The 25,365-nt window shown below is 39.3% G+C and overlaps 1 protein-coding gene across 1 annotated transcript in view; it reads right to left on the bottom strand.

Annotated features, from left to right (window-relative positions):
- Window positions 1-25,365, bottom strand: part of LOC124405241 — a 63,187-nt gene that overhangs the window by 9,935 nt on the left and 27,887 nt on the right. Inside the window, exons 6-8 of the mRNA XM_046879972.1 lie at window positions 13,881-13,956; window positions 7,235-7,422; window positions 2,687-2,831 (exon numbers count right to left, since the gene is read on the bottom strand). Of these exons, the coding sequence (XP_046735928.1) occupies window positions 2,687-2,831; window positions 7,235-7,422; window positions 13,881-13,956 (409 nt within the window). The remainder of the gene's footprint in view (window positions 1-2,686; window positions 2,832-7,234; window positions 7,423-13,880; window positions 13,957-25,365) is intronic.

Genomic DNA, 25,365 nt, shown 5'->3' with positions numbered 1-25,365 from the left:
GATATATCGCCGCCGCCGCCGTGTGAGGAATCCAGACTTCCTCATATCTTGACAGATTTGACCCTTTACCTCACGTATGCCTTCAGACCTTGACAAATTTAACCCTTCCTGTGAATCCAGACCGTTTTTCCATTACCCGCCCTTCCTTTCACTACCCCTGCCCCGTTCTGGCTCTTTTCTCAGCCAGACCTTTTACCAGGAAGCCACCCTTTCCTTTACCACCAACCTTCAGTTCCTACAACTTTCTCTTCCTCCTCTCCACTCTTTCAGGTTCCAGCACTTTTGTCCGCCTCTTTCGCTTTAGCCTTCTACTCTACGTATGTATCCTTATAGCTTATCCAGATTAAATCCGCTACACGGATTCAAATAAAAATGATTTCTTTGGTATTTATATTCTTTTTATTTAATTAATTCAAAACGATATACTCTGCAATAGATTTCGTAGTGAAATTGCTGATGAATCGTATCGGTTTCTCATCACATCGTAGCAGGTACGTCAGCACATTTTTTTTTTAATGGTTTCTCCAGGAGGCCTATCCGCTGATTGTATAGAATTATGTATGTTTTAGAACTCAAACTGGCGAGATGTTCATTTAAGTTGGTAATTTTAAATTAAATTAAAAATATTCCAATTAAAATTAATTCAAAATATATACCGATGTATATTGATAATTAATTGGTTGGATGGATTCCATGAATTTTACTACGAAATTAAGTGAAAATGATTCCAATTAAAATATATACTGATATAGTGATAATTAATTGGTTGGATGGATTCCATGAATTTTACTACGAAATTAAGTGAAAATGATTCCAATTAAAATATATACTGATATAGTGATAATTAATTGGCTTCTCTGAAGAAAACCAGCACTAGGAATATACAAGTAGTTTACTTGTAACCTCAACTTTCCTAGGATATAACCGGGTGTGTATGGGAAATCTGCCCCTGCGGCTTTTTTGATTGGCATTTGGGGGATCGATTTGACATCAAATAAAACTAATTCAGTTAAATTTTTAACTCATTATCTGAAAAGGCTTTGGAGATTTTCGAAAAAAAACCTTTTTCCGATTTCATATTTTTTTCAATAGCAAAATTCAGAATTGATGAGTGATGATTTTTTTCCCAATTCCTAAGAGTAAATGGGATAAAAAACATTTTGATTATGAATCTCAAGTTGAAAGCCGATTTTTAAGAACAGAAATCAAACTATAATAATTTTTTTAGCGTGTTATTTAAAAGTGTCCACCGCGAAACTTTGTCAGAAAATGTCTTCTATTCCCCTTTACACTCAGGAATGTTTTAATTTTTTTTACAAAATCTTGCGTTAAAGGGACACGTCAGTGAAACTCTAAACTTTTTCGATTTGCTTGAAACTTGAACTCATAATATACCTCCATAAAACAAGTGGTTTTTACTCGGGTCCAATCATTTACGTTCCACATGTGTCCAGTTATTATTCAAAATAACGTGAAAAAGTGGTGTTTTTCGAAAAGCTTCTTGCGTCACAATTCTCATCGTGAGAATCTGAAAAAATTCCACTGCCATTAAAAGAGCGCGCGTAGAGAAGAAAAGTTACCATGTAAATTACAATCCGACAAGTTACCAGCTAATTGTCCCAATACTTGGTCATTGACAATTTTTGTGAAAATTGTCAATTATGTGGTGAATTGTAATCCGATAAGTTATACGTAGCACTTTCTAGGTGTCGAAATCCATATGCACTATTTATAGAGAATAAATTCGATAGTTCCGAAATACAGAATATTGTATGGAAAGAGATTTTTGATTTAGAAAACCTAACTCACCAAAAATTTTGCCAATCCAAATTATACATAACATAAATAATTCATCAGTGAATAGGCCTCCTGGGGAAACCACTTTTAGAAAAAAGTGCTGACGTATCTACTACGATGTGGTGAGGAACCGGTACGATTCATCAGGAATTTGATTACGAAATCTATCAAATAAAAATAACCCATAATATTCTTTCGACACTGCTCTAATACATCGCCTTTCCTTGCTCTCCTTCCCGCTGCCATTCTCTCTTACAATTGACTTCATCTCCGTTTTCTATTTTGTCATACTATGAAGTAAAACTAAAATTCTTTGAGCTGATTTTACAACTTTGCTTTGGGAAATTCGAAATCCACATACAACATTTCCGAATTTACGAGATAATCGAAATCACAACGTGAAATTAATAGAAATACATATTAATTCTTTTTGCTATAATAGATTTTTAATTTTAACAGACTTGAATCGTATTTTTTATTCATTTATCATGCAAATTCAGCAGTATGTTCAGTAAATTCCAAATACCGCATAGCAAATTTATAGTAAATTTACAAGTATAATATATTTACTACCTAATTTAGTCTATTCAAAATACGCTTTTACGTTTTTCCAATCAAGTTAAGCAAAGTTACAAAATTTCATTCCAAATTTAATGAGAATCCTTAGTAATTCACTTTAAAAGGCGAATTTTTTATGGAGCTACACTTCTGCGCAGTAAATGTGTAGTAGATTTACGAACATTTTTGACAGTGTATATGCGAGTTACGGGACACCATGTATAGATCGTAATTAGTTATAACAACGTTCTCACACGATCCGATATCGAAAGATCATGCCAAGCGGTCTGCCAAGCGGTTGACAGAAAACGTAATGCATACAAAAACTTACACAATTCACAACTGGCGGTAACAAGGAGGCGGAAATAGCAACGCCGATCAAAGGTCCGTTGCTGCCTTGGAGAAGAGCTACAGCGACCCCAGTGCCCGATGGTAACGCCCATAGCACGCCCATCCACAGGGATCTGTAGTTTCCTCTGAATCGTAAAATAGTTTAAAACTGGCATGATAATTGACGAAGGTAGTTGACGTCATCCCGTTCTCCAGATTGAATAGTAATAACTTTGCGACTGCTTGATCCTGTCACAGTCTATTTAAATTGAGAAAATTTCCAACACCATCTACCACCTAAGTCACACTACTCCCTAATAGCTGATTTTTATTCATCCCACCGGGTTGCTAACAGTTGGAGGAAAAGATTTTTCTCATTACGGAAGACACGAAGGATAGAAGAGAAGATTCAGCACTGCCGCCTCCAGTCTAAGGATAAATGCGTGGAGCAAAAACGATATAAATCGCGGTGTACGGTCAGGAACAATTCATAAAACACGTGACGCCAATTTTATAAATATCCTGACGGGTGCTGGTACCCCCCTCCCCCTCCCTCGTTAGCTACTCCTGAAATTACGTGACATGGAGGCACCCACTCCCCCTTTTTGCCGTAATTTAAAAAAAAAATAAGAAGCAGGTGATATACTAAAAAAATTTTAATACATTATTTCAGAACGAACAATTATACATTGTTTACTTCATATAGCGCCGTTTATGCGCCACGGGACCTTGATTTTGGAAATATTGCCCCCCCCCCCCCCCCCCCCTCTTACCGCAAAACCACATGACATGGATGGATCTCTCGTCACGTAGACTCATTTGAATTTTACTGATAAGTGAAGATGCTAGTTTTTGGAGTGTGAATATAAATTTGAATAACAAACAATGGTATATATCTATTAAAACGACATTAAATAAAAATCAGAAATTTGTCAATTTCTCTAAAAAATGTTAATTTTTAGGAAAATAATACTTCTGTTTCGTAACTTTTTTTCCCTCCCTCCAGAAGCGTGACGATTCCACGGACCCTCTCACCCCGTTACCAGAGTCACGTGTTTTATTAACGGCCCCTCAAGACGTACTTGCGATAATCTACAAGATCTGTAAAAGACTGTTCTACTGCAGTTTGTCAAAACTAACGACGAGTCGCAATAGCCTAAGTTAGGACAGCCCTAACGAAGCTCTTTGAGTATGAGGATGCGGCATTTCGAGCCGATGAAGCTTCTACGAACTTGATCACTTTTTTCAGCGATGCGTCAATAATCGTGACTGATTTACTACATGACCTTGACAAGGCGATCAGTCGTAACCACAGCATTGAATCCTATAGTGAGAAGGTTAGCCGGGGGCAACAAAATTGCTACTTCTCTATTTTGAGAGGATTTTAATGAAATGGGAGACTCAAGGCTGCTCAAGATGTTGAGCGATTTTCCAAGATCCTTACCAAGGGCAATCAATCTGAATGTAATGTAGGCATTTATTCTCGACCTCAAGATATTGAATGCGTTCATACTTTGCCCACATTTTAAGATGGAATATTCAAAAATGGATTTACGTTTAGTTGAGCCGAATTGTTCTATGGGCACAACTGATTTGAAAGATTCGTGTTTTTTAATATCCACAGCCCATTCGAGGGCCGTCTTTTAACTTAGACTGACTTGGTTTTTGAAATTTGGGGATCTGGTATCTGTTACTTACTTCCATGACATCTTGATGTCAGGACAAATTGAGAGGGATTTCCTTAAAAAAATAATACAACTGTGGAGCTTGCTACAGTCATTCTGCTTTGTACTTTACTTGAAAAAATTTTAATTTTAACCTGCAAGTCGTGCAACTTCTGGGCTTTATGATAAACAATCATAGCTTAGACATGTCTAGGTGGATAGGCAAATTATCTGTAACGTGGTAGCTGAGTTCTCTGAGAAACAGAGCTGTAGAATCAGACTACCTGATAAACTGATTCGAATGTTGATCGCAGGCTGTCCAGCATATTTCTAAACTATTGATCCTATATGTGAAGGGTAAGTACGTAAGCTTTGGAGTTTTGCTTTTTTAATAGGATCCAAAGAAAATGTGAACACAGACGAAAAATCACAAAGGCTATCCACAGAAACAGAATGGGAGTTTACAGCGTGGTCGTTTCAGAAAGTAACTCAATTTTTGGAGAATATCACATCGATCTGTTTGTTTCTAATATTAACTACAAACGTGACTAGTTTATCTCATAGAAAAACGACCCAGAGTCATATGCTGTTGATGCATATACACAGTTTTGGGTAAATTACGTTTTTCTTTGATCTTTTTTCGCTATTTTCTCTAGTTTTACGTACCCTGAGAAAAGATGGAAATAACAATGCAGAGGAAGTCTTTGTACTTCTTATCTGGCCAACTTAGTCTTGGTTTCCACTTTTTGAAAATATGTGGATTGGAAAACGAATATTTTCAGGCCCGGAAACTTTCTCCTCTCAGAGAAGCCGATCCTCCTCTATCGAGAAATCTTAACCTAGTTTCAACGAGATTTCCCGGCAAGCATATTCATTACAGAACGTCCCTGAACCATTCATACCACTTTTACTTCGAACTGCATCGGAGAGCACATTACATCAGCGCGATGCTCTGATAACTGCTCAGATAACTATCCCGTTCCCGAGACTCTAATCGCTCAAGCTTTTCATTTCTTAATCGAGATCCTTCCTAGAGTAAACAAAAACTCGACTTTCAGCTCATATCGATCTGCGTTCTCGTTAATACTGGGGAAAAATTTGGGAGAAGATCCGATTACTAGTGATTCGTTATGTGACGTTACTTTTCGGGCTGCGACCTTTTACGCCACAAATATATTTTGAAATTTTATACAATGAAAAATTCGATATAAGGATGGTAAGAATAATAAATAAATATGCACAAATTACGAATATATGATCACTTGACAAAGACCCCGTTTATTTGAAATTGCATCAGAGAAGGTAAATGCAAAATGCAGCGAGGAGATCTCAATAAATAAGACAACAATAAACAATCATTCACACACTCAATCACACTCGTTAAAACACGCCTACGTTAAATGGACAAAGACATAAAGAAGAGACTACTTGCCGTTCAAATGACTCTAAATTAAACAAATGACTCGACATTGAAAGATTCTAAATTGCAGCAAGTAGTCTATTTAAGGTAAAGAAAGTAATATAAGTAGTTCGCATACATCAAAAAGACGAATGAATGAATGTGGCACAGGCACCTACGATTCATTCATTTGTTAACTTAGCTACAATCATCCTGGTGAAATAGATGGCTCCGAAGATGTTGTATGGCGAAGAATGTTGGAAGAATCAATAGTTGGTTGTCACCAACTATCGATCTTGACGTCTTTTTGCTCCAGGATCGATGATAAGTCTCAAATGTGGATGTTGAAATGGGCGGCTGGTGCGCTTGATGAACAATTTACTTTTGTTCATAAACTCATTGCACGAGTTTTACGAAAAATTTGTACTTTTGTCGTGCGAGGTAAATTTTGGCGACCTGTCGCTTCGGCGTCTTCTCGCAGAGAGCAAAATCCACCTGTCCGCCGGATAGGCGATCCGCTATCGACCTTTGATTGGATATTTATCGCTCATCACATTTTGTCGTGAATGGTGTTGCTTTTGGCGCCAAAGTATGACTTGTATTTATATCGTTACAGTTAAGAGTGTCAGTGCCAAAAAATCGCAGACCCCAATGATGTTAGGGGTGCTCTCTACACTGTAAGTTGCACACGGCATATGGTAAATTCTAACTAGTCAGTCTTTTACACCATTCCTCCTGTATACTTTCTTTCAAGTCATCTTTCATTCGGCGAACATCTAAATTCACATCCTGTGCCGAAATCAAACTGAACTCTTCCCTTTTTCCTCCGACGAACAATTTTTCGTTCACATCTTTTCATTGTACTCTCTATAGGTTTTACAATACATAAATTATATAATCATTCATTCAACTCCCTCGATAGAAATTCCTTTCATCTCTCGGAAACGCGCGTATTCGACGGGTTACGAACCCAAAATATGCCGTAATAGCATCACGGAGATGGATGCAGCCATCGATAGCCGCTCGTCGTGATCAGTCATCTACCCCGAAACAAAGAAGGCAAAGGATTTCAGAAAAAAATTTCAACCGTTCATCATAAGAAGTTTAATTTAAAATTGCACTGTAAGTACCATGCAACCTGCCAGCAAATGTATTTATATACATGAAGAAGAATTTTTATAATGAAAAATTGAAAATTTTCGGAAAAATTCACACATTTCCAAACTGGGGTCCAATGAACCTCCTGTTACAGTTATGTAATTCTTAAAGGTGTGACAATAAAGGGCTAAATGTAATACTGATATGGCACAGAGAAGTAAGAAAAGTAAAGATTCAGATGGTAGATGTTAGAAGTTTTGTAAATTTAAATATACTGTGACACGGCCAAGCAATAACAATGTAATTACCATGCGATTTGTTTAGACGGGACAATTCACATAATTAAGATCAAACTTTGAGGGAAATTCGTTCAATCTTACAAAATTACCTGCTTTTCATCTCGTCGGTTGGCCAGTCACCGTAGCCCCATGGCATCTCGGTTGTTCCCAGCACAAGACCAAATATAAAACCGTATAATATGGACATGAATATACCGAGCATTAAGCTTTTCAAGCCAATGCTCTGCAAGTGTCTGTCAGCTATTATTGTGCCAAAAGTTAAGGACATCACGGGGCCCTGAGAGCAAATGGAAGTACAAAAATGTTATTGCAATATCTCGGCACACGGCTAGCTGTGAAGCACCGTTTTCAACGAGTTATAATGCCTCCCCACAGAAGTGTTTTCAAATTCATATGTAATCCTGTACTGCACGTGTCCTGCAAGACTAACATTAAGTGAAAAGACATATGAACAGATCCTGTAGATTACTTGGGATACTGTTTTGACATCTTTGAGTTATCTTTTTGCACACTTTCGCAGCACTCACGTACAATTGCACATAAAATAAAAAAGAAGCCTCTCTAAAAATCAGTAAAATATTTCGAAAACGGCAATGTTCACTTTCGTCTGCATTGAGTTAAAAATAGTCAGTTATGAAAAATTATTTGAAAACGCTTGAAAAAAAAGGATAATCTGATATAGAAATTTGTTTATCTAAAGAAATGTAAAGTTTCATGGGACATTGTCAATTTTTGCAATTCGAATCTGACATAGAATTATAATGTGGTGAAGCACATATTGTTGAGCTAGTACCAAATTGCATTAATTGATAATAGATGATGTGTAATCGAAATGCCACAACTAAGCAAATTGTATTTCACGCCTCTTCCTCGAGATCATAGATGTAGTACCCCCCACTTCCCACAGGTGTCGCCACAAGTTTTAAAGCTGAATAATAAAAATAAAAATTTTATACGATGTGGTCCTTCGTACGCGCCTGCGTAGGCCATGTCCGACTCGCGTCTATTTTGAACCTTCATTCTTTCGCTTTGTGCATGTGTCGTCACATCAAGATTGCCCAAAAAACATACAAAAAGTTTTGATTATGGGCAGAAAAGGAAAGAAAAAGAGTTCATATGATGAAGAAGAGAAAGATAATCGACGGATAAGAAGAAAGATCAAACGTTTGGAAAGAGAATTAGATCGGAAAATGAAAAAGCGTCGTAAGTAGAAACTAAACCTCTATTTCTTCTAGTTTTGTTTGGCAAAAAAAAAAAGAACAAAGGACGATATCGATTCAAACAAAGGACGCTTTCGATTCAGATAACCTTTGTTCATCAAATATTATACCTAACCAACTCACAATTGGTTACATGCAAGCGATTTTATCGTTGTGCGTCGTACTTTTGGCTCTTACCAAAATGTACGCCTTTGTTTTTTACGAAGGAAGACGATTTTTTCGAACCGCTGACGGTTGATTTTTATGTCAGATAGTTGACCAAGATCAATCATTTTACAGGTAAGCACTCGTCGTCTGGGCGTTCATCTACGCCAGAGAGGTCGGATAGGAGTTCACTATTTGATGCTCCGAATTGGCATCAATCGAGACGTTCAATAACTCGAAATTCATATACACGTTCTCGATCACATCACTCTGGATCTCGAAGACGCTCTGGGTCTCGAGGACGTTCTTCGTCTCGAAGATTTTTTCAATCGCGTCGCTCATCAACGCGATCTAGATCGAGACGTTCACCAGATAGAAGCCGCTCATCCGAGGTTCTTGCAGATGACACGCTGGTCCGTGGTTCACCACATCGTTCAAAATCGAGAAGCCCCGTACCGACTATACCGTCCGCAGTCACTCCCGCAGATATTATTGCGCACGAGGTCATCACCGCGACTAAGAAGGCAGAAGAATCGTCACCGGAAATTCCGGAACATGAAATTGAGCTGCAAAAAGAGGTTTTGGAAGTACTCGGATCGCGCCGTGAGTCGGAGACGATAACCGGTACCGTAATTCATAAAGATATTGCTATACGTTGGTCAAACATTCTGAAAAAAGGACTTCCTGCAGATGAAGTTAAGATCTTGCTCGAAAAATATCCGGCACCGGAGAATTGTAAATTCATTATAGTCCCCAAATTGAACGCGGAGATTATAGCTGCAGTTCAAGAAATCGCATTAAAGAGGGACAAACGTATAGTGGAGAAGTAAGAACGTATTGCGGCATGTCTCGCAGCATTGGGGAACGCAATTACCAGTATTATCAAAATCGATAATCCAGAAAAAATAGAATTGTTAGAAAAACTGAGTGATGGAAGTAGGCTTCTCGCATCAATTCACCGAGAAGAGTCCTTGGCTAGAAAAGGTCTTATTCTGGCCAATCTAAATTCATCTTTGAAATCCACGTTGCCAAACACGTCGGTCGACGAATGGTTATTCGGGGAAGATTTGGATGAGAAATTAAAAATCGCTAAGAATTTAGAAAAAAACGTCAAACGATCTCAAACCACCAACAAAACTTATGCAGCAGTCAGCCGCCCAGAAAAACTCAAAAAACTCGAAGGGCCCGTCTCGACTTTTTTCGTACAAGAATCGTTCAACGATGTCGGGCGGGCGTCGGCAGTACGAAAACAACCGCAACAACAAGGAAAACTACAGCAACATCCAGAACAACTCGGATTCGAGTAAGACACGAGATCGCAAAGAAACGTTCCAACCATACAAGAAACGTCGCTAAACAAAACAGAAAATGTAGGTAAACCTGCAGGCCGACTAAGTTTATTCGTTGAAGCATGGTCAAAAGTGACCAATGATCTGATGATACTGAAATGGGTGCGAGGTTACAAAATACAATTTTCATCGTATCCATTTTAAGATCGTCCACCGGTAGAACGTACGTGGACAGACCAGGAGCACTCACTAATTTGCAGTCAAATTAATAAGCTAATTTCTAAAGGCGTCATTGAAAAATGTTCATGGTCAAAGGGTCAATTTTTGTCAAATATCTTCTTAGTTCCGAAACCGGATAAGACGTATAGATTGATATTGAATCTTAAAAAACCTAATGAGTTTATTACCGCGGATCATTTTAAAATTGAAGACTGGAGAACAGCAAAAAAATTGATTAGATCGCAGGATTTTATGGCTACATTAGATCTAAAAGATGCTTATTATCTTGTTGCCATAGAAAAATAGAGTAGAAAATGGTTAAAAATTTTATATAAGGGCGAGTTATACGAATTCACGTGTCTACCGTTCGGTCTTAACGATGCACCTTATGTTTTCACGAAACTATTGAAACCGATAGCAGCTTATTTAAGAAAGCGCGTCCTAGCTTCTGATTTCTATCTAGACGACATTCTTGTCATAGATAGATCGTATGAGAGTTGCGTTCGCAATGTTCAAAAAACAACTACGCTATTGCTAGAGCTAGGGTTTATTATAAATGAAGAAGAAAGTCTAACAGTTCCTACACAACGTTGCAAATACTTAGGATTAATTTTTGACTCAAAAAAATGAATATAGAATTACCAGAGGATAAAGTTAAAAGGACCCTCGAATTGCTGCGTAAATTCGGTAAACTCAAGCATTGCACAATAAGAGAATTTGCAGGCCTCGTTGGTACCTTAATCTCTCGATGTCCAGCGTTAAAATACGGGATGATTTATGTAAGAAGTTTTGAGAGAGAAAGAACTTTAGCACTCGAAGCCAACGATAATGATTTTGATGCAATAATGTACCTACCAAAAAGTCTGGCTGAAAATTTTGCGTGGTGGAAAAAGAACATCATTTCCGCTAGGGCACCGATGAATGAACCAACATTCAATCTAGAGATTTTTTCTGACGCGTCACGTACTGGCTGGGGCATTTTTTGTAAAAATCGTAGACTTCATGTTTTTTGGAACAAAGAAGATTTAGTGCTACACATAAACGAATTAGAATTAAAAGCGGCCTTCTTCGGATTAAAATGTTTCGCAAAAGATGTACAACATAGTAATGTTTTGTTGCGCATAGATAACACAACCGCAATTGCATACATAAACCGAATGAGGGACAGTCAATACGAGAAGCTCAGCTTCTTAGCCAAAGAAATGTGGCAGTGGTGTGAGAAGAGAGATATATGGATCTCAGCGTCGTATGTCCGATCTTCGGAAAACGTCGAGGCCGATCGAGAATCGCGAAGATTGCAGCCTGAGACAGAATTCGAACTTTCGGATAGAGCATTTCGAATAATAGAAACAACCTTTGGCCGACCAGAAATTGATTTATTCGCGTCACGGGCAAATAACAAATGCAGTTATTATGTTTCATGTTGTAGAGACCCCGAATCAATAGCAATCGATGCTTTCACCATCGAGTGGAAACGTTGGTTTTTCTATGCTTTTCCTCCCTTCTCTGTTATTTTAAGAACGCTTAAAAAAATCGAGAGTGAGAAATCTTGCGGTATAATAGTCGTGCCGTACTGGGAAGCTCAACCGTGGTTCCCCTTATTCTTATCTCTGCTTGATACAGGACCAATTATTTTTCAACCAAATGTTAACTTAATTCAATCTTCCTGCAGAGAGACACACCCCTTGTGGCACCACCTTTCGCTGGTTGCCGCCAGGTTATCCGAGAAGCGTTCATCAGGAGAAAGGTTCCGATGGAATCAGTGAATATTTCAATAGCATCCTTATCAAAATCATCGCTTCGTCAATATGATTGCGGGTTGAAAAAATGGCGGCTCTTTTGTTATGGAAAGAAAATCGATCCGTTTACCAGCTCCGAAAAAGAGGTTTTATTGTTTTTAACTGAGGAATTCCAAAGAGCAGTTTCATACAGTTCATTAAACTGTTATAGATCCGCGATTTCACTAATTGAAGGACCCGAGTTGGGCAAAAACGATAAAATTCAACATTTCTCTAAGGGCGTAGCAAAACTGAGACCGGCGACTCCCAGATCCGATTCGACCTGGGACCCTAAGATTGTTCTAAAATATTTGTCGACCTTTTATCCAAATGAAAAAATCAATTTGGAAAAATTAACCTCAAAACTAGTGACCTTGTTGGCTCTATCTACAGGGCATCGAATGCAAACTTTTTCTATTATTGATACGAGAAATATTTACCAAGCAACAGAAAGTGTGTTGGAAATTAAAATTCCCGATTCAATTAAAACTTCAGGTCTTAAGAAAAGACAGCCGGTTCTACGATTACCATTTTTCTATGACGATAAATCGATTTGCGTAGCCTCTGTACTGCTAGCTTATTTAGAAAAAACCAAAGATTTGAGAGGTTCAGAGGTCAAATTATTAATTTCTTTTAAGAAACCGCATAAAGTCGTAGGAACACAGACTCTAAGTCGGTGGATAAAGACAGTTTTATCAAAAAGTGGTATTGATACCAACGTCTTCTCGGCGTATAGCACTCGTCACGCGGCGACGTCAGCCGCAAAACATCAGGGCGTTAAGGCGCCGCTGAACTGACTTAAAAATATCAAATCGTGACGTCATAAGTACGTGCAGCGCGTCTGAACGTTGAACGGTGAACTAAGGCCGCTGATTTCATTGGCTTGTTCTGTTAGATCCAACCAATGATATCAGTTACAGATCGAGGCATACTTCTTGTGGGCTATGAACGGGCTGCTGTCACATGAAAATCGCCGTTACGAATCGTGCCATATTTACAAAAAAATAACTGATAGTATAAGTTTTCCCGAATAAAGTGAGTGCTTTTGTACGTGGCTAACTGTCTGGCGAGATTGAAAGAAATTGTGAAACAGTGCAATCAGTAAATATTCAACATGCGGTAGCTCCGATCGGCCATGTTTGTTTTGGCGTGATTTTACTCACTTCATTATTCTTTATTATAAACATTATCAGCGATTTGCATGACCAGTGACTCAGTTGGCCACGTACACTTTTATTCAAGCTTCAATTTAAAAATTTCCCGAGTAAGATTCGTGCTTCCGTTCTCGCAGGATTCGTAATGGCGTTTCACCCAATTACCTCGCTTCTGTGGGCTAGAAATATATATATGACATGCCAGGTCATCGGCGCCTTAACATTGACGTAATCCGCAAGACGGCCGGTTGGTCGAAAGATTCAGAGACGTTTGCTCGTTTTTATGATCGAAATGTTCACATCGAAAACAGCGAATTTGCAGAATCGGTATTCGAAATCTAAGTACAATCTAACGGTTAAGATTTCGAATATGACATCATCACTTGTTTTTTCAAGACGAAACTTTCTTTTTATTTGTAATAAAATTAAAACAAAAAAGGCGTACTTATATCTGCCGTAACTATCTTTAAACAACTACATCTATGATCTCGAGGAAGAGGCGTGAAATACAATTTACGATTAAACGAACTTACCTAAGTAAAGTTCAATCGTGATTGTATGAACCGCCTCTTCCAAAGAGATCAGTCCCTCCCGCCCTTTTCATCTCCGATGAAATACCCGTTTGTTGAGTTACGGCAGTGTCTTTGAAGAATGAAGGTTCAAAATAGACGCGAGTCGGACATGGCCTACGCAGGCGCGTACGAAGGACCACATCGTATAGAATTTTTATTTTTCATTATTCAGCTTTAAAACTTGTGGCGACACCTGTGGGAAGTAGGGGTTACTACATCTATGATCTCTTCGGAAGAGGCGGTTCATACAATCACGATTGAACTTCACTTAGGTAAGTTTGTTTAATCGTAAATTATAGGCCTCCTTCCCATGTTGGTTGTATATAATTTTATTGATAGTTTTCATCAATATAACGAACCATCAATGGTGACACCAGCATCGCCGCCACAACATTTGTAGCACTATTTTCCACCAAGCCGAGACCAGCGAGACAGCTGAAAAACATTTTAATCGGCGATGACAAAGGGAAAAGAAAACTTTTTTCATTTCTCTGATAAGAATACGCAAATTTTACGTGTTTCATCTTGTTTTGTAACATTCGTTTTTGTTCACAAAAGAAGTTACGATGAGTAGATGAAATCAATATAATAAAAAAAGACATAAACGAAATCTGCATAGTTATCAAGTTTTCAGTTCCTTGTGGGTTACAACAAAAAAATATCATCATGACCAGTTATGAAGAATCAAGTCGGCATCGCAAGGTTGAAAATGCACTGTTGATTAAAGTCTTCGTAAAAATTTACTGCGAATATTTGTTAATGTATTCGACGCAGTTTTAAGAGAAGGGAATGTAATATTACGACAATTTCACATTGCAGTATCTTCCCGATGATAGACTTGAAAATCAACATTTGCCTCCAAGTACCTGTAAGGCAAAAAGTATTGGCCTGTTCTAAACAAAGATTTCATTTCACTACAGCACCAGACCGAGTACCAGAAATTTTCATAATCCAGCGATGCAACAACGAGAAAATGTAGGCAATCAACGATCTGAAAATTACGAAAGCACATGTCCTACGATCGCGACAGTTGAATATATTGAGAGAAAAAAACTTGTATTAGTAAATCCAATATTGTTGATCGTTTCTAGTGGTACACAATTCAGTCCAGTTGTACTTTTTTACTTGTAGATTGTTTTTAGTCACTTTGAACCGACAAGATGAACATATCAGTTGATTGAGAGTCAAAGATGGTAGGAGTAATTGTAGTGCCGGTATAACAATATACGCAATTTTTTACTTTGTTTTTTTCTGTGTCCTTTCAAGTTGTACGGATTAAAGATTACGTTAAACATTTCTTATTCCACGTCGAACCATTTCGACTTGCCAAGCGACTGAGCCTACAGCAGAATTAAAGTAATCCTTGAACTTATCTCTGATTGCTATTGTCTCGGCAGTTGCATTTCCTCCGATATTTTCCATCGGATTCAAAGTGCAAGCGCCAGAGTCATGGTCACTTTGACGAATCGGAGGGTCATCGTTAAAAAGTTGCATAGGCAACACGTTGCTAATATAACACTATCCACGTGCTCTAAACTTAGTTTATTCTCCGTTGGTAAATCCTACATTTCTGAGTTAAAATTCCGAAAACATTTTCGGAAATTCTACGAGCACGTGAAAGTCGATAATTAAATATTTTTTTCGATTCATCATTCGCCAACTGTGAACTTGGGTATGGTCGCATAATATTCCTTTTCAGTGGAAAAGCCTCATCTCCAACGATCACGTGTGGCAATGGTATTGAAACGGACTCGCGTTTCAAATAAAATGTGGGTACGTGAGCTTAGTTAACGGAATCAATAAAAGACGTTATGTAAAATATTTGGAGGAAAAATGCTTCGATGGTAATATGTGTTTCTGGTTTAAAGTCTGAAACAGGACTGTTTTTACAATAATAGCGGTTGACGCAGCAACCCTATTCATTTTATAACATGAGAACGCATATACTTCTTGCGTCACAAGCCGACTACTAGATCATTTGAAAGGGGGGTAAAACGGGTGATTTTACCCTTTGTAACACTACTGCCCCCTGAGGAAAAGAGTCGTCCCGACTCGTACAAATTGAAACAATAGTGATCCTGATCTAGCAGACGGTGCTCGAAGGTGAGCCGGAGCTGTGGCTCTAAAAATTTAAAGACTCCCTTTCCGCTATCTGGCATTTGCCCACAGTCTCAAGGTAAACCACAGAAAACCTTGAACAGATAGTCGAGCATTAAGCGGAATTCAAAATTTTATGTGCCGTGTTTTCACAAAAGTCAGTGTAAAAGTGTGTAGTGTACAGCTTCGTATAAAATCCGAAGGAGCGGCCAGTTTCCAAATTCCGGAAATCAGGAAAATCCAAACGAGCCAAAATGATCCGGAAAGAGGACCACGGGGACAGGAGAGGTTCCAATAGGAGTCCGAAATCGACGGTGGCCTTAGGATGCTTTTGGAGCCTCTTCTCAACCTTCGGGAACAAGGGAGGGGAAAGGAGGCGAGCCGGTCCCGAATTCTTTCGGAAACTGGACACCCTAGATTGGGAGGACAGACGTGAGTGAAGGCAGACCAATCCGAATTCGCTAAAAGAATTTGGGAAAAGCATGGATCGTATAGATTTTATTTTCATTTGAAAGAGAGAAAATAAACGATCTTATCTGGATTAATGTTGAGTGCTTCTTCAAAATCGGGGCCTTCAGTCATCCTCAGGTTCCAGGAGAGAAGGTAAAGGAAAATCGGGTTGTGTCACAAAACAACCTGAAAAAGTGCTGACAAAAACTAACACATGGGTTAGAAAAATGTGAAGATCGAATAGTCGCTTATCGACCATAAAAAAAAACAAAAAAAATACATTAATCGTGGCTATATTCATGTTTTTAATAAAGCGAAGCCTATTCGTCTCTAAGCTCGATTGGCGAAGAAAAGCTTCTAGAAAGAAACAAAATCGACAAGAAAAACAAAAGGGTTAGTGTAATAATTAGCACGTATCAAACATCCCAGATTTACGAAGTCTTTCAAACAACATGGATGTGTCAATGAACGACAACAACATTAATGCCGGAGTTCTGGCTGGATCAATCAATTTTGGAGAACTTAATAAATTAACTCAGCTTGAAGTGGAAGAGTTCTTCAATGAAGAATGGGCAAAAATGTCTTGTGGCAATCTACACGCATTTATGGAAGAGGATGTAGTAGGATTCGTCTGCGGAGGTTGTCGGACGTGAGTTTCTTCCCTTTTTTTTTTTATTATTTATTTTTATCATTATTTATTTATTTATTACTATTTATTTTCTTTTTTTTAAAGAAGTTCCCGCTAAAGAAATGGTCTTGCACGTCACACATAGGGGTGTAGGATCCGAATGCAAGCGATGCCAATTCCCTCTCTGTAATATTATAAGATCTACCACCCGTTGTAACCAATGTCAAGCGGTTAAAGCCGCTTTAATTGAAATTTTTGAAATTTCTTACCTTTTTTATGGGATTTAATCGAATTTTAATAAAGCATTTTTACTAGATGTTAGATAAATTCGTTCTTCTTTCATCAAGTTAACTGGGGACAATTATTATTTTGTTAACATAGCCTTACATAAGTCGTTGTGAACTTGGTCAGCGGAGGTTTCAGCGTCTATGATCATAACGGGGGCAGGTAAGGAAGATAATTTTCCCTTAACGAGCCATTCTTCGTGGACTTCATGAAGAGTTCTGAGCAACTCAAAGGAAACTCCGAGTTCTTCTTCTCGCGAGCGAGAAGAGACTCGAGCAAAGGAAGTCTCAGGGGAAACTCGCAGGTAAACAATCAAATCAACTCTGAGTCCTAACGCTTCAATAAGGAGAGCGGAATTCTTGTTGAGTAAATGAGACTCGAAGTCTCGAAAATTTCCTAATCTACGACGAGCTTCGATAAAACAATTGCCACTATAAATTGATCTCTCCATCACTTTGACAGGAATAGAGGTTATTTGAAGATGTCTTTCACACATAACCTGTTGAACGTGGTTTTGAAATTGATAACAAAAGCGATCCGGGTCTCCATACATCAATTCGAGTAGGTTAACTCCGGCAATATTACGATATTCATTTAGCGGTTCTAACAACGTACAAACCCGAGGATCGGTCATGAATCTCTTCGCATCCGACGTTTCCTTCGACGATAATAGAGAGTGGCTTCTTCTTATGGAGTGAAATTCCGAAGGGGAGGTTATGCTCCCAATCAATTAAAGGCTAGAAGACAGGAAGACTTGAAGTTCGTGTTACTTTTCTCAGGGCTGATTCGGAGGTGATCTAACCTGGGAGGATATTGCAGGTTCAGGTGGGTCCGATTCAGGTTGATGCCCATCTTCGAACGGAGCAAGGCGGTCGAGATGTACAACCTTTGCCTTACTATGAGGGCCTTTTCGGACTCTATAAACAACATCGTTTATCCGGTTAATCACCTGGTAAGGACCTTCCAAGTTTCGTTGTAATTTTGGGCATCGTCCCTTCTGCCTTCTAGGTTGAAATAACCAGACGGAATCTCCGGGATTGAATTTTAAATCTCTAGCTCGTATGTCGTGGCGAGCTTTTAACTTATCCGAAGCCATGGAAATTCTTTCTCTTGCAAAATTATGAATTTATTCTAGGCGTTGTTGTAAATCAGAGGCATAATCTGTCTGAGGTTGAGTTTGCACGGGAACAGGGCCTTTCTCTAAATCTGATGGGAGTCGAAGATTGCTCCCCGTAAGCATACAAGCGGGCGTCTGTTTTGTCGTCTCGTTAATCGTAGATCTATAAGATAGGAGGAAAAAGGGAATCCAGGTGTCCCAATCTCTCTGATTCTGCTCTACGAAGGACGACAAATATTGGAGCAAAGTTCTATTCAGACGTTCTATCATGCCGTCAGACTGAGGATGGAGGGGAGTAGTACGAGTTTTTATAACCCCTAAAATTTGAGTAACTTCTTTCATTAAGCTTGACTCAAAATTTCGGCCCTGAGCGGTGTGTACTTCTAGAGGTACTCCGTGCCTACAGATAAACTCTTTAACGAACGCCTGAGCTACGGTAGAGGCTTCCTGACTGGCGAGTGGGATTACTTCGGGCCACTTGGTGAAATAATCAGCGATGACTAAAGCGTATTTATTCCCAGTGTAGGTTATAGGAGGAGGACCGAGGATATCCATTGCTACCCTCTCGAAAGGAGCTCCCACGTTGTAAACTTGGAGAGAGCTTTGTCCTTTATCTCGAGGTCCTTTCTTCGCTGTACAGACTTGATATCTTCGACACCAGTCTTCCACGTCGGCACGACAACGTGGCCAAAAATAACGGTCGCGTATCTTGCCTAAAGTTTTATTCGAGGCAAAGTGTCCACCTGCAGGAAAATCATGGTAAAGAACAAGAATCTCTGGAACTCGATTTCTGGGAACCAAAAACTGCCACTTGATCTCTTTCAAGTCTGCAGATTCCCATTTGCGGTATAATATTCCGTCTATCAAAAGAATAGAGTCCCATTGAGCCCAGTAAATTTGGACGTCAGACTCAGCTGAGGATATTTCTTGCCAGTCTGGGCGAGTTTCTGCTTCTTTCCAAGATTTAATTTGAGACAGAGTAGAATCTTCATGTTGAGATCTTTTCCAATCTTCGAGGTTTTCTCCAAGAGAAATCTTCCGTATTGTAAGAGGAGGATCTCTATATTTTTTAAGGCGAGTACATTGTCTACAATCTATTGTTTCTTCGCAGGGTCTTCGAGAAAGAGCGTCAGCGTTTCCATGTTGTAAGCCTGCTCGATGACGAATTTCGAAATCGTACTGTCCGAGTCTCTCAATCCACCTAGCTACCTGACCTTCAGGGGATTTAAACGAAAGTAACCACCTTAAAGAAGCATGGTCTGTTCTAATCAAAAATTTCCTCCCGTACAAGTAATGATGAAAGTGGACTACGGTTTTAACAACAGCTAAGAGTTCTCTACGAGTAACACAATAGTTTCTCTCAGTCTTACTAAGGACTCTGATGTAATAGCTAATCACTCTCTCTTGACCTTCCTGTATCTGTGACAAGACTCCACCTATCCCTGACAAAGAGGCGTCTGTATCTAAAATAATGGAAAGTTCGACCTCTGGATAGGCTAAAATCGGGGAAGAAGTAAGATTTTCTTTCAATTTCTTGAAGGCTTCTTCGCACTTCGGAGTCCAGTTGAATGGAATCTTGATTCCTGTGAGACGATGCAGGGGCTTGGCTATCGTGGCAAAACCTTTTACGAATCTTCTATAATAGGTGCAGAGACCCAAAAAGCTCTGAACCTGTTCTTTGTTCGTCGGTGTCGGCCAAGCAGAGACCTTCTCGATCTTGGAGGGATCGGTTTTCACTCCTTCAGCGGAGACTATGTGGCCGAGGAAGCTGACTTCTTTCTGGAACAGATGGCATTTCTTTGGACTCATCTTCAGGCCTGCCTGTTTTAACCTGGAGAAGACTTGTTCGAGGTGGTCCACTTCTTCCTCAAAGTCCTTCCCGAAGACGATTATGTCGTCCAAATAAACGAGGCAAATTTTCCCTGTGAGTCCTTGGAGAACAGTCTCCATCATCCGTTCAAAGGTAGCCGGGGCGTTACTTAAGCCAAAAGGCATTACCTCAAATTGCCATAACCGTCCTAGTCCCGTGACAAAGGCTGTCTTTTCCTTGTCCAGGGGATCCATCTCAACCTGCCAGTAACCGCTCTGAAGATCAATGGTACTGAACCAGGTTGCGCCAGCAATCAGATCGAGCGTTTCATCGATTCTGGGGAAAGGACAGGAGTCCTTCTTGGTTATGTCGTTCAGCTTCCTGTAGTCTATGCAAAATCGCTTGGAGCCGTCCTTTTTGTTGACCAGGACGATCGGAGAAGCCCAGGGGCTGAAAGAAGGCTCGATTACGTCGTTGGTCAGCATATCTTCAACGAGTTTCTTTACCTCCTCCCTGCCGTTGAGAGCGAGCCTCCGGGGAGCTTGTTTAATTGGAGGATTGCCTCCGACGTCGATCTTGTGTTGTACCGACGTACATCTCCCCTTGTCTCCGCTGTCGACTGCAAAAGAATCTGCGTACTTAAATAAAACAGATTTAAAGAATTCCTTCTGTTGCAAATCCAGCGTGGCTGACGATTTTTCAAAAAGATTTTCCAGATGCGAAGGGAGCAGATTTTGATAATTGTCTTTGGAGAGTTCTACATCTCCTATTCTTGGAAGAGTCCAGTACACTCTTCTCGTTTTCGAGCAGAGAGGGATTTCGCGGCTGTTAGACATCAGAGAATTCCTCTTGGTGGAAATTACGCAATCGTGAGCTGTGAGGAAATCTAAACCCAAAATACCTTCATCTTCGATATCCGCGACAAAAACCTTGTGTGGAGAGTCGATACATCCGAAGATGTTAATCGGCACGATAACCTCTCCTAAAATCGGGGTCGTCTCTTCTGTGGCTGTTCGCAAAGATAAAGAGGGAACAGTCTGGTCATCGGATTTTAAAAGATCCGACCGAACAACGGTTATCTCTGCTCCGTTATCAATTACCCAGAGGCAATCAATGCCATTGACAGTTCCACGCGCGTAAAGACCAGACTGTCTTAAACTCCTTAATAAAAACTGAGTCGCAAAAGGGCTTTCTACTCTAACAACCTGCAATGATTTTCGCCCTCCTAAATCATCTGAATCTAGTTTTTTGAGGTAGCCATGGACGAGGTGCCGGGATTAGGATTCTGATGACTATTCTCCCTGGCTACTTTACTATTTCGCCAATTATTAGCGTTCGAATTTGAGCTTTGCGTCTGTGTCTCTGCTTTGCGTTTTAACGCGAAGCAGTGATTGGCGTCATGGCCTTTTTGATTACAGAACAAGCAAGTGAGCGTAGTAAACCTATTGTCTACTCTCTCATTGACGTACTGAGGTCTTCTACCGTGGTTCTGAGAAGAACCGTGACTATTCTTATCTCTAAAATTTCTATTATTATTGAAATTTTCATTATTTTTCAGGTTACGAGACTCGGTCTCTTCCGAGCTACCACCTCTCTTTTCTATAGAAGTGTTATCATCCACCTGTACTTGTCGGAGTTTGCCCGCTCCAAAATATTGTTTTCGCATGGCCTCCACCTCGAGAGCTTTGGCCATTGCCTCTCGTAAGGAAGTTAAACCCGACGTTCCAACAGCCATTTTAACTTCCGGGTCGTTAATAGCGTTTAAAAAAGCTTGTGTTGCTAAAATATTACGTGACGGTTCGTGGTCTGGCAAAGCTATTCGCGACAGTCGCTCTATGTCTTGTCCGAGAGAGGCAAGGTCTTCGTCTCGTCCTTGTCTCCTAGTTTGCAATTGAGCAGTATATAATTTTGTCAAGTGATCATTACCGTATCTTAATTTTAACGCGGAGCTGAGCTTTTCGAAGTCAGAAATTTCTTTTTCTGACAAAGCTGTCAATACATTCAAAGCTGGCGTTCTGAGACAAGAGGCAAGACTGTGAGCTTTCATGGCGGAGTCCCATTGATTATGTCTAGCAATTGTATTAAACTGTCTTTCATACTCAGCCCACGGAATTTTTCCGTCAAAAATAGGCGGTTTTAACGCACAGATAGGTTTTTCACATGTTTGAGAAGGGACTCGGAATACTCTCTGATTATCTAATTGGTTTTATTGTGTGAAATGAGGTTGAGCATTTGATGGTGGCTCGGGAAAGTAGGTCTCGGTTATTACTGTAGGTCTCGAAATCGGAGAACAGTCAAGTTTTCTAATAAAAGGGACAGACCTTGAATTTTGAGGAACTTGGTCCACTAGGATTTGGCGAGGAGAAGTCCGGGGTGTCGGGATAGGAACCATCCTGGGAGTGGGTACCGGGGAAACTCTGGGAGTAGCGACCGATTCTCCAGACTCCTGAGATTGGTTTTAGCCTGAAGAGCCGACACTGTGGACTGGAACAGCTCGATGATTTGTGTTTCTGAGCGCGTCTGGGCCTCGCGATCCAGTCGACGCTGTTCTTGCTGTTCCTGGAGAATTTGGAGAAGCTGCTGGTGTTGTTGGGCAGCAGCCTGTTGTTGTTGGGTAGCAGCCTGTTGTTGAAGAGCGGCAGCCTCTTGCTGATGATAAATGATCTTCATCAGATCAGCTTGGGTGACCGGGCTCTCACAAGGCGTTGAAGTCGGTTCAGGGGCTCGCGGGGAATCACTTAAAGAAGGATTTTATTAAAGCGCCCGTAGGCGCCTGCACCCCAGCACTCCCGTACACTCGCACGCAACTATTTTAGAAAAGTGCATAGTTATTGTAATGAAGTTATATTCTCACTCCTTATACATCTTCGCACGGCTAATGTCGATATAACGTTGAATCATCAAATGTTTAATCATTTGTCTACAAATAAATAAGGTCGCCGCGTCATGGCGTCAGCGAATATAATTATAATAATAGTCAATCTCTAGACTCTAACAGAAGCTCTTCGATTCCAAATATATCCGCTTCTTTCACACATATTCTTTGCTGTGAGATTTCTTCGACTCGAGGTGTACTCATTACGCACAGAAAACCCATTAATTCCTTTCGACGCAGTTCTTAGATTACATCTCACGACAGAGACTTGCCATATCTAAGTTGTTCTTGAATTTTTATTGTGATTTGGTCTGGGTAACTTGGCGGATTTTTTTACATTTCAAATGTTTTTGCCTAGATTTCATGACTTTTTGTAAGTATGCTGCAATGATACTGCTGTACCGTACTAACCAATGAACTAATGATAAGCGAACCACAACTCTTATACCTGTTGTGATATGTAGCATTCGTAGTTGATAACTGTACGACTTATCCGTCATGAGAAACCAAAATAGTAATGCGGCTGATCCAATTTGCGCATGATTAAGTAAATAATAATAATAACCACCACCAACACCCGTTAAGATATGTCCCCAAAAAGTCTTCCGGAGCCTTGTACGAGGCAAGCGAGCGAATTGTTCAGTGGCCACCATTATGCGTTTGCAGTCCGTTCAAAGATGTTTAATAAAAACACCCGTATTCGCACTAGGAACAACGGAAATTACAGGAATCCTTGCCTAGCTGTTGACAGACCGAGTCCTCAACCTCAACTCGCCGACTCAGCACCCGAACGACATAATCTGAGACAATATACGTCTACCTCGATTTTCTAATAAGTAGTGAATACACTGCGAAGTGAAAACGATAGATGACAATTTTTTTTGTAATTTCATGTTTTCAATCGCCTAACACACCAAGTATAGCTAAAATTTGTCAGTTTCAGTACATGATTCTATTTTATACAGTTTTAAATTCTTGACACTAATTTACCAATTAACAATACATGTCGCTGCAGCATAGGTTTTTTCATAGATATACAATTAGAAATTAATTTATGCTCTGATAAAACAACAACAAATCGTAGTAAAGGTTGTCATCTTTCTGTTAGAACACTACGATGAATCGTCATGATAGTGTGTGTCTAAAGTACAACACCACAAGTGTTAAAATAACTTTACAAGTAACACAGTACCTAATACATATTTAACCAGATACTACGGTGAACCGAGAATTTAATGTATGTGTAAAGTAATATAACAATGAGTACTGTCCGTATTATGTGTATAATCTACTGGGTGTGTTACTTCGCAAGTATTGCAGGACCTAATTCAACCGATTGGAGAAGTCTCGTAGAGTTTAGAAGATTTCATACCACTCTCAGTGATTTCAGCATTTTCAAATTGATTCTAGCTTTGATTATACTTATTTTAAATAGTTTCACGGGTTTACAAATATCAGCTATTTCAAATGCTTTTAACAACTTCCTGCGATTTGATGTAAAATGATTACATAGGTAGCTGAACAACTATCAAGATTTCATATGTTTCAAATGATTTTGGAACGATTTTTCAAGTTTGTCGGTGACGTAGAACATTTAGAACAATTTTATTTCAAATACAAAAACCACCGGTAGATTCTGAATATGACAAGGTTTTATATATTTAAAAAAATTCGAACAATTCTGTGAGAATCTTTATGATTTAAATCTCTCAACAGTTTATTTTATATTCGTTCAGCTACGAGATAAATCCTACTACTTGTGCCTTTGATTTGCCAGTGTATCAACTATGACGATGGAGTTAGTGACGTTACTGTAACAATGAATGTTTAAGAAAACTTGCCAGTTTGCATCACAGAAATGTCTGAGACTTAGGGAACCATTATTAACAAAATAAACTTTAATTTTGACAAGCTAACTCCACAAAAGTAGTTTTTAAATTGTCTAATAATGATGATTTTTTACTCTGAGATTTTGCTACACTTTAACTTTACTATCTTCAGCCTGATTATCAAATTGTGTGTAGTACTTTCTAATACAACACTTGTACTTCAAATGAAGCTGAGGGTAGCAGCTGAAGTTAGCAGTCAAACGTGTTCAACTTTCTGAAAAAAGAATGATGCAGTTCAGTTTTATCCTCATAATTCTAAAATAGTGTTGAGGATTCAAGTTATATCACAAAATTTTCATTTTAGGACTTCACTACCTTATTGGAATAAACCTCAAAACGTTTCGCTGCTAATTTTGGCTGCTAGCTGCAGCGGCGTGTACTTCGACAGTCGAAATAGATACACACACTTGAAAGATATGATTAGACAAGAGTTCCTATCCGCACAGAAATTCAGAAGTTCTTAGTGGGGCATTCACCATATTTCATGGGTGTTCAACTCTTTTATTCAAAGCATCCAGTTAGTTCACATCCTAATTTTCACTGTCGTTGACGCGGAGCACAATTTCTGTCACAAACGTGTTAATAAGAATAATGGAAGTATCTGTAAAAAACAAACCGAACAACAATCACATACAAATCGAAAAACATTGAATTAGTCAAGCATTTGTACTACTATTGTTTATAAAGTCTATA

This window comes from Diprion similis, chromosome 4, assembly GCF_021155765.1.
Source record: "Diprion similis isolate iyDipSimi1 chromosome 4, iyDipSimi1.1, whole genome shotgun sequence".
Taxonomy (NCBI): Eukaryota; Metazoa; Arthropoda; class Insecta; order Hymenoptera; family Diprionidae; genus Diprion; species Diprion similis.
Note: the sequence above shows the minus strand (reverse complement) of the source record. Positions and strands in the feature narration are given on the sequence as shown.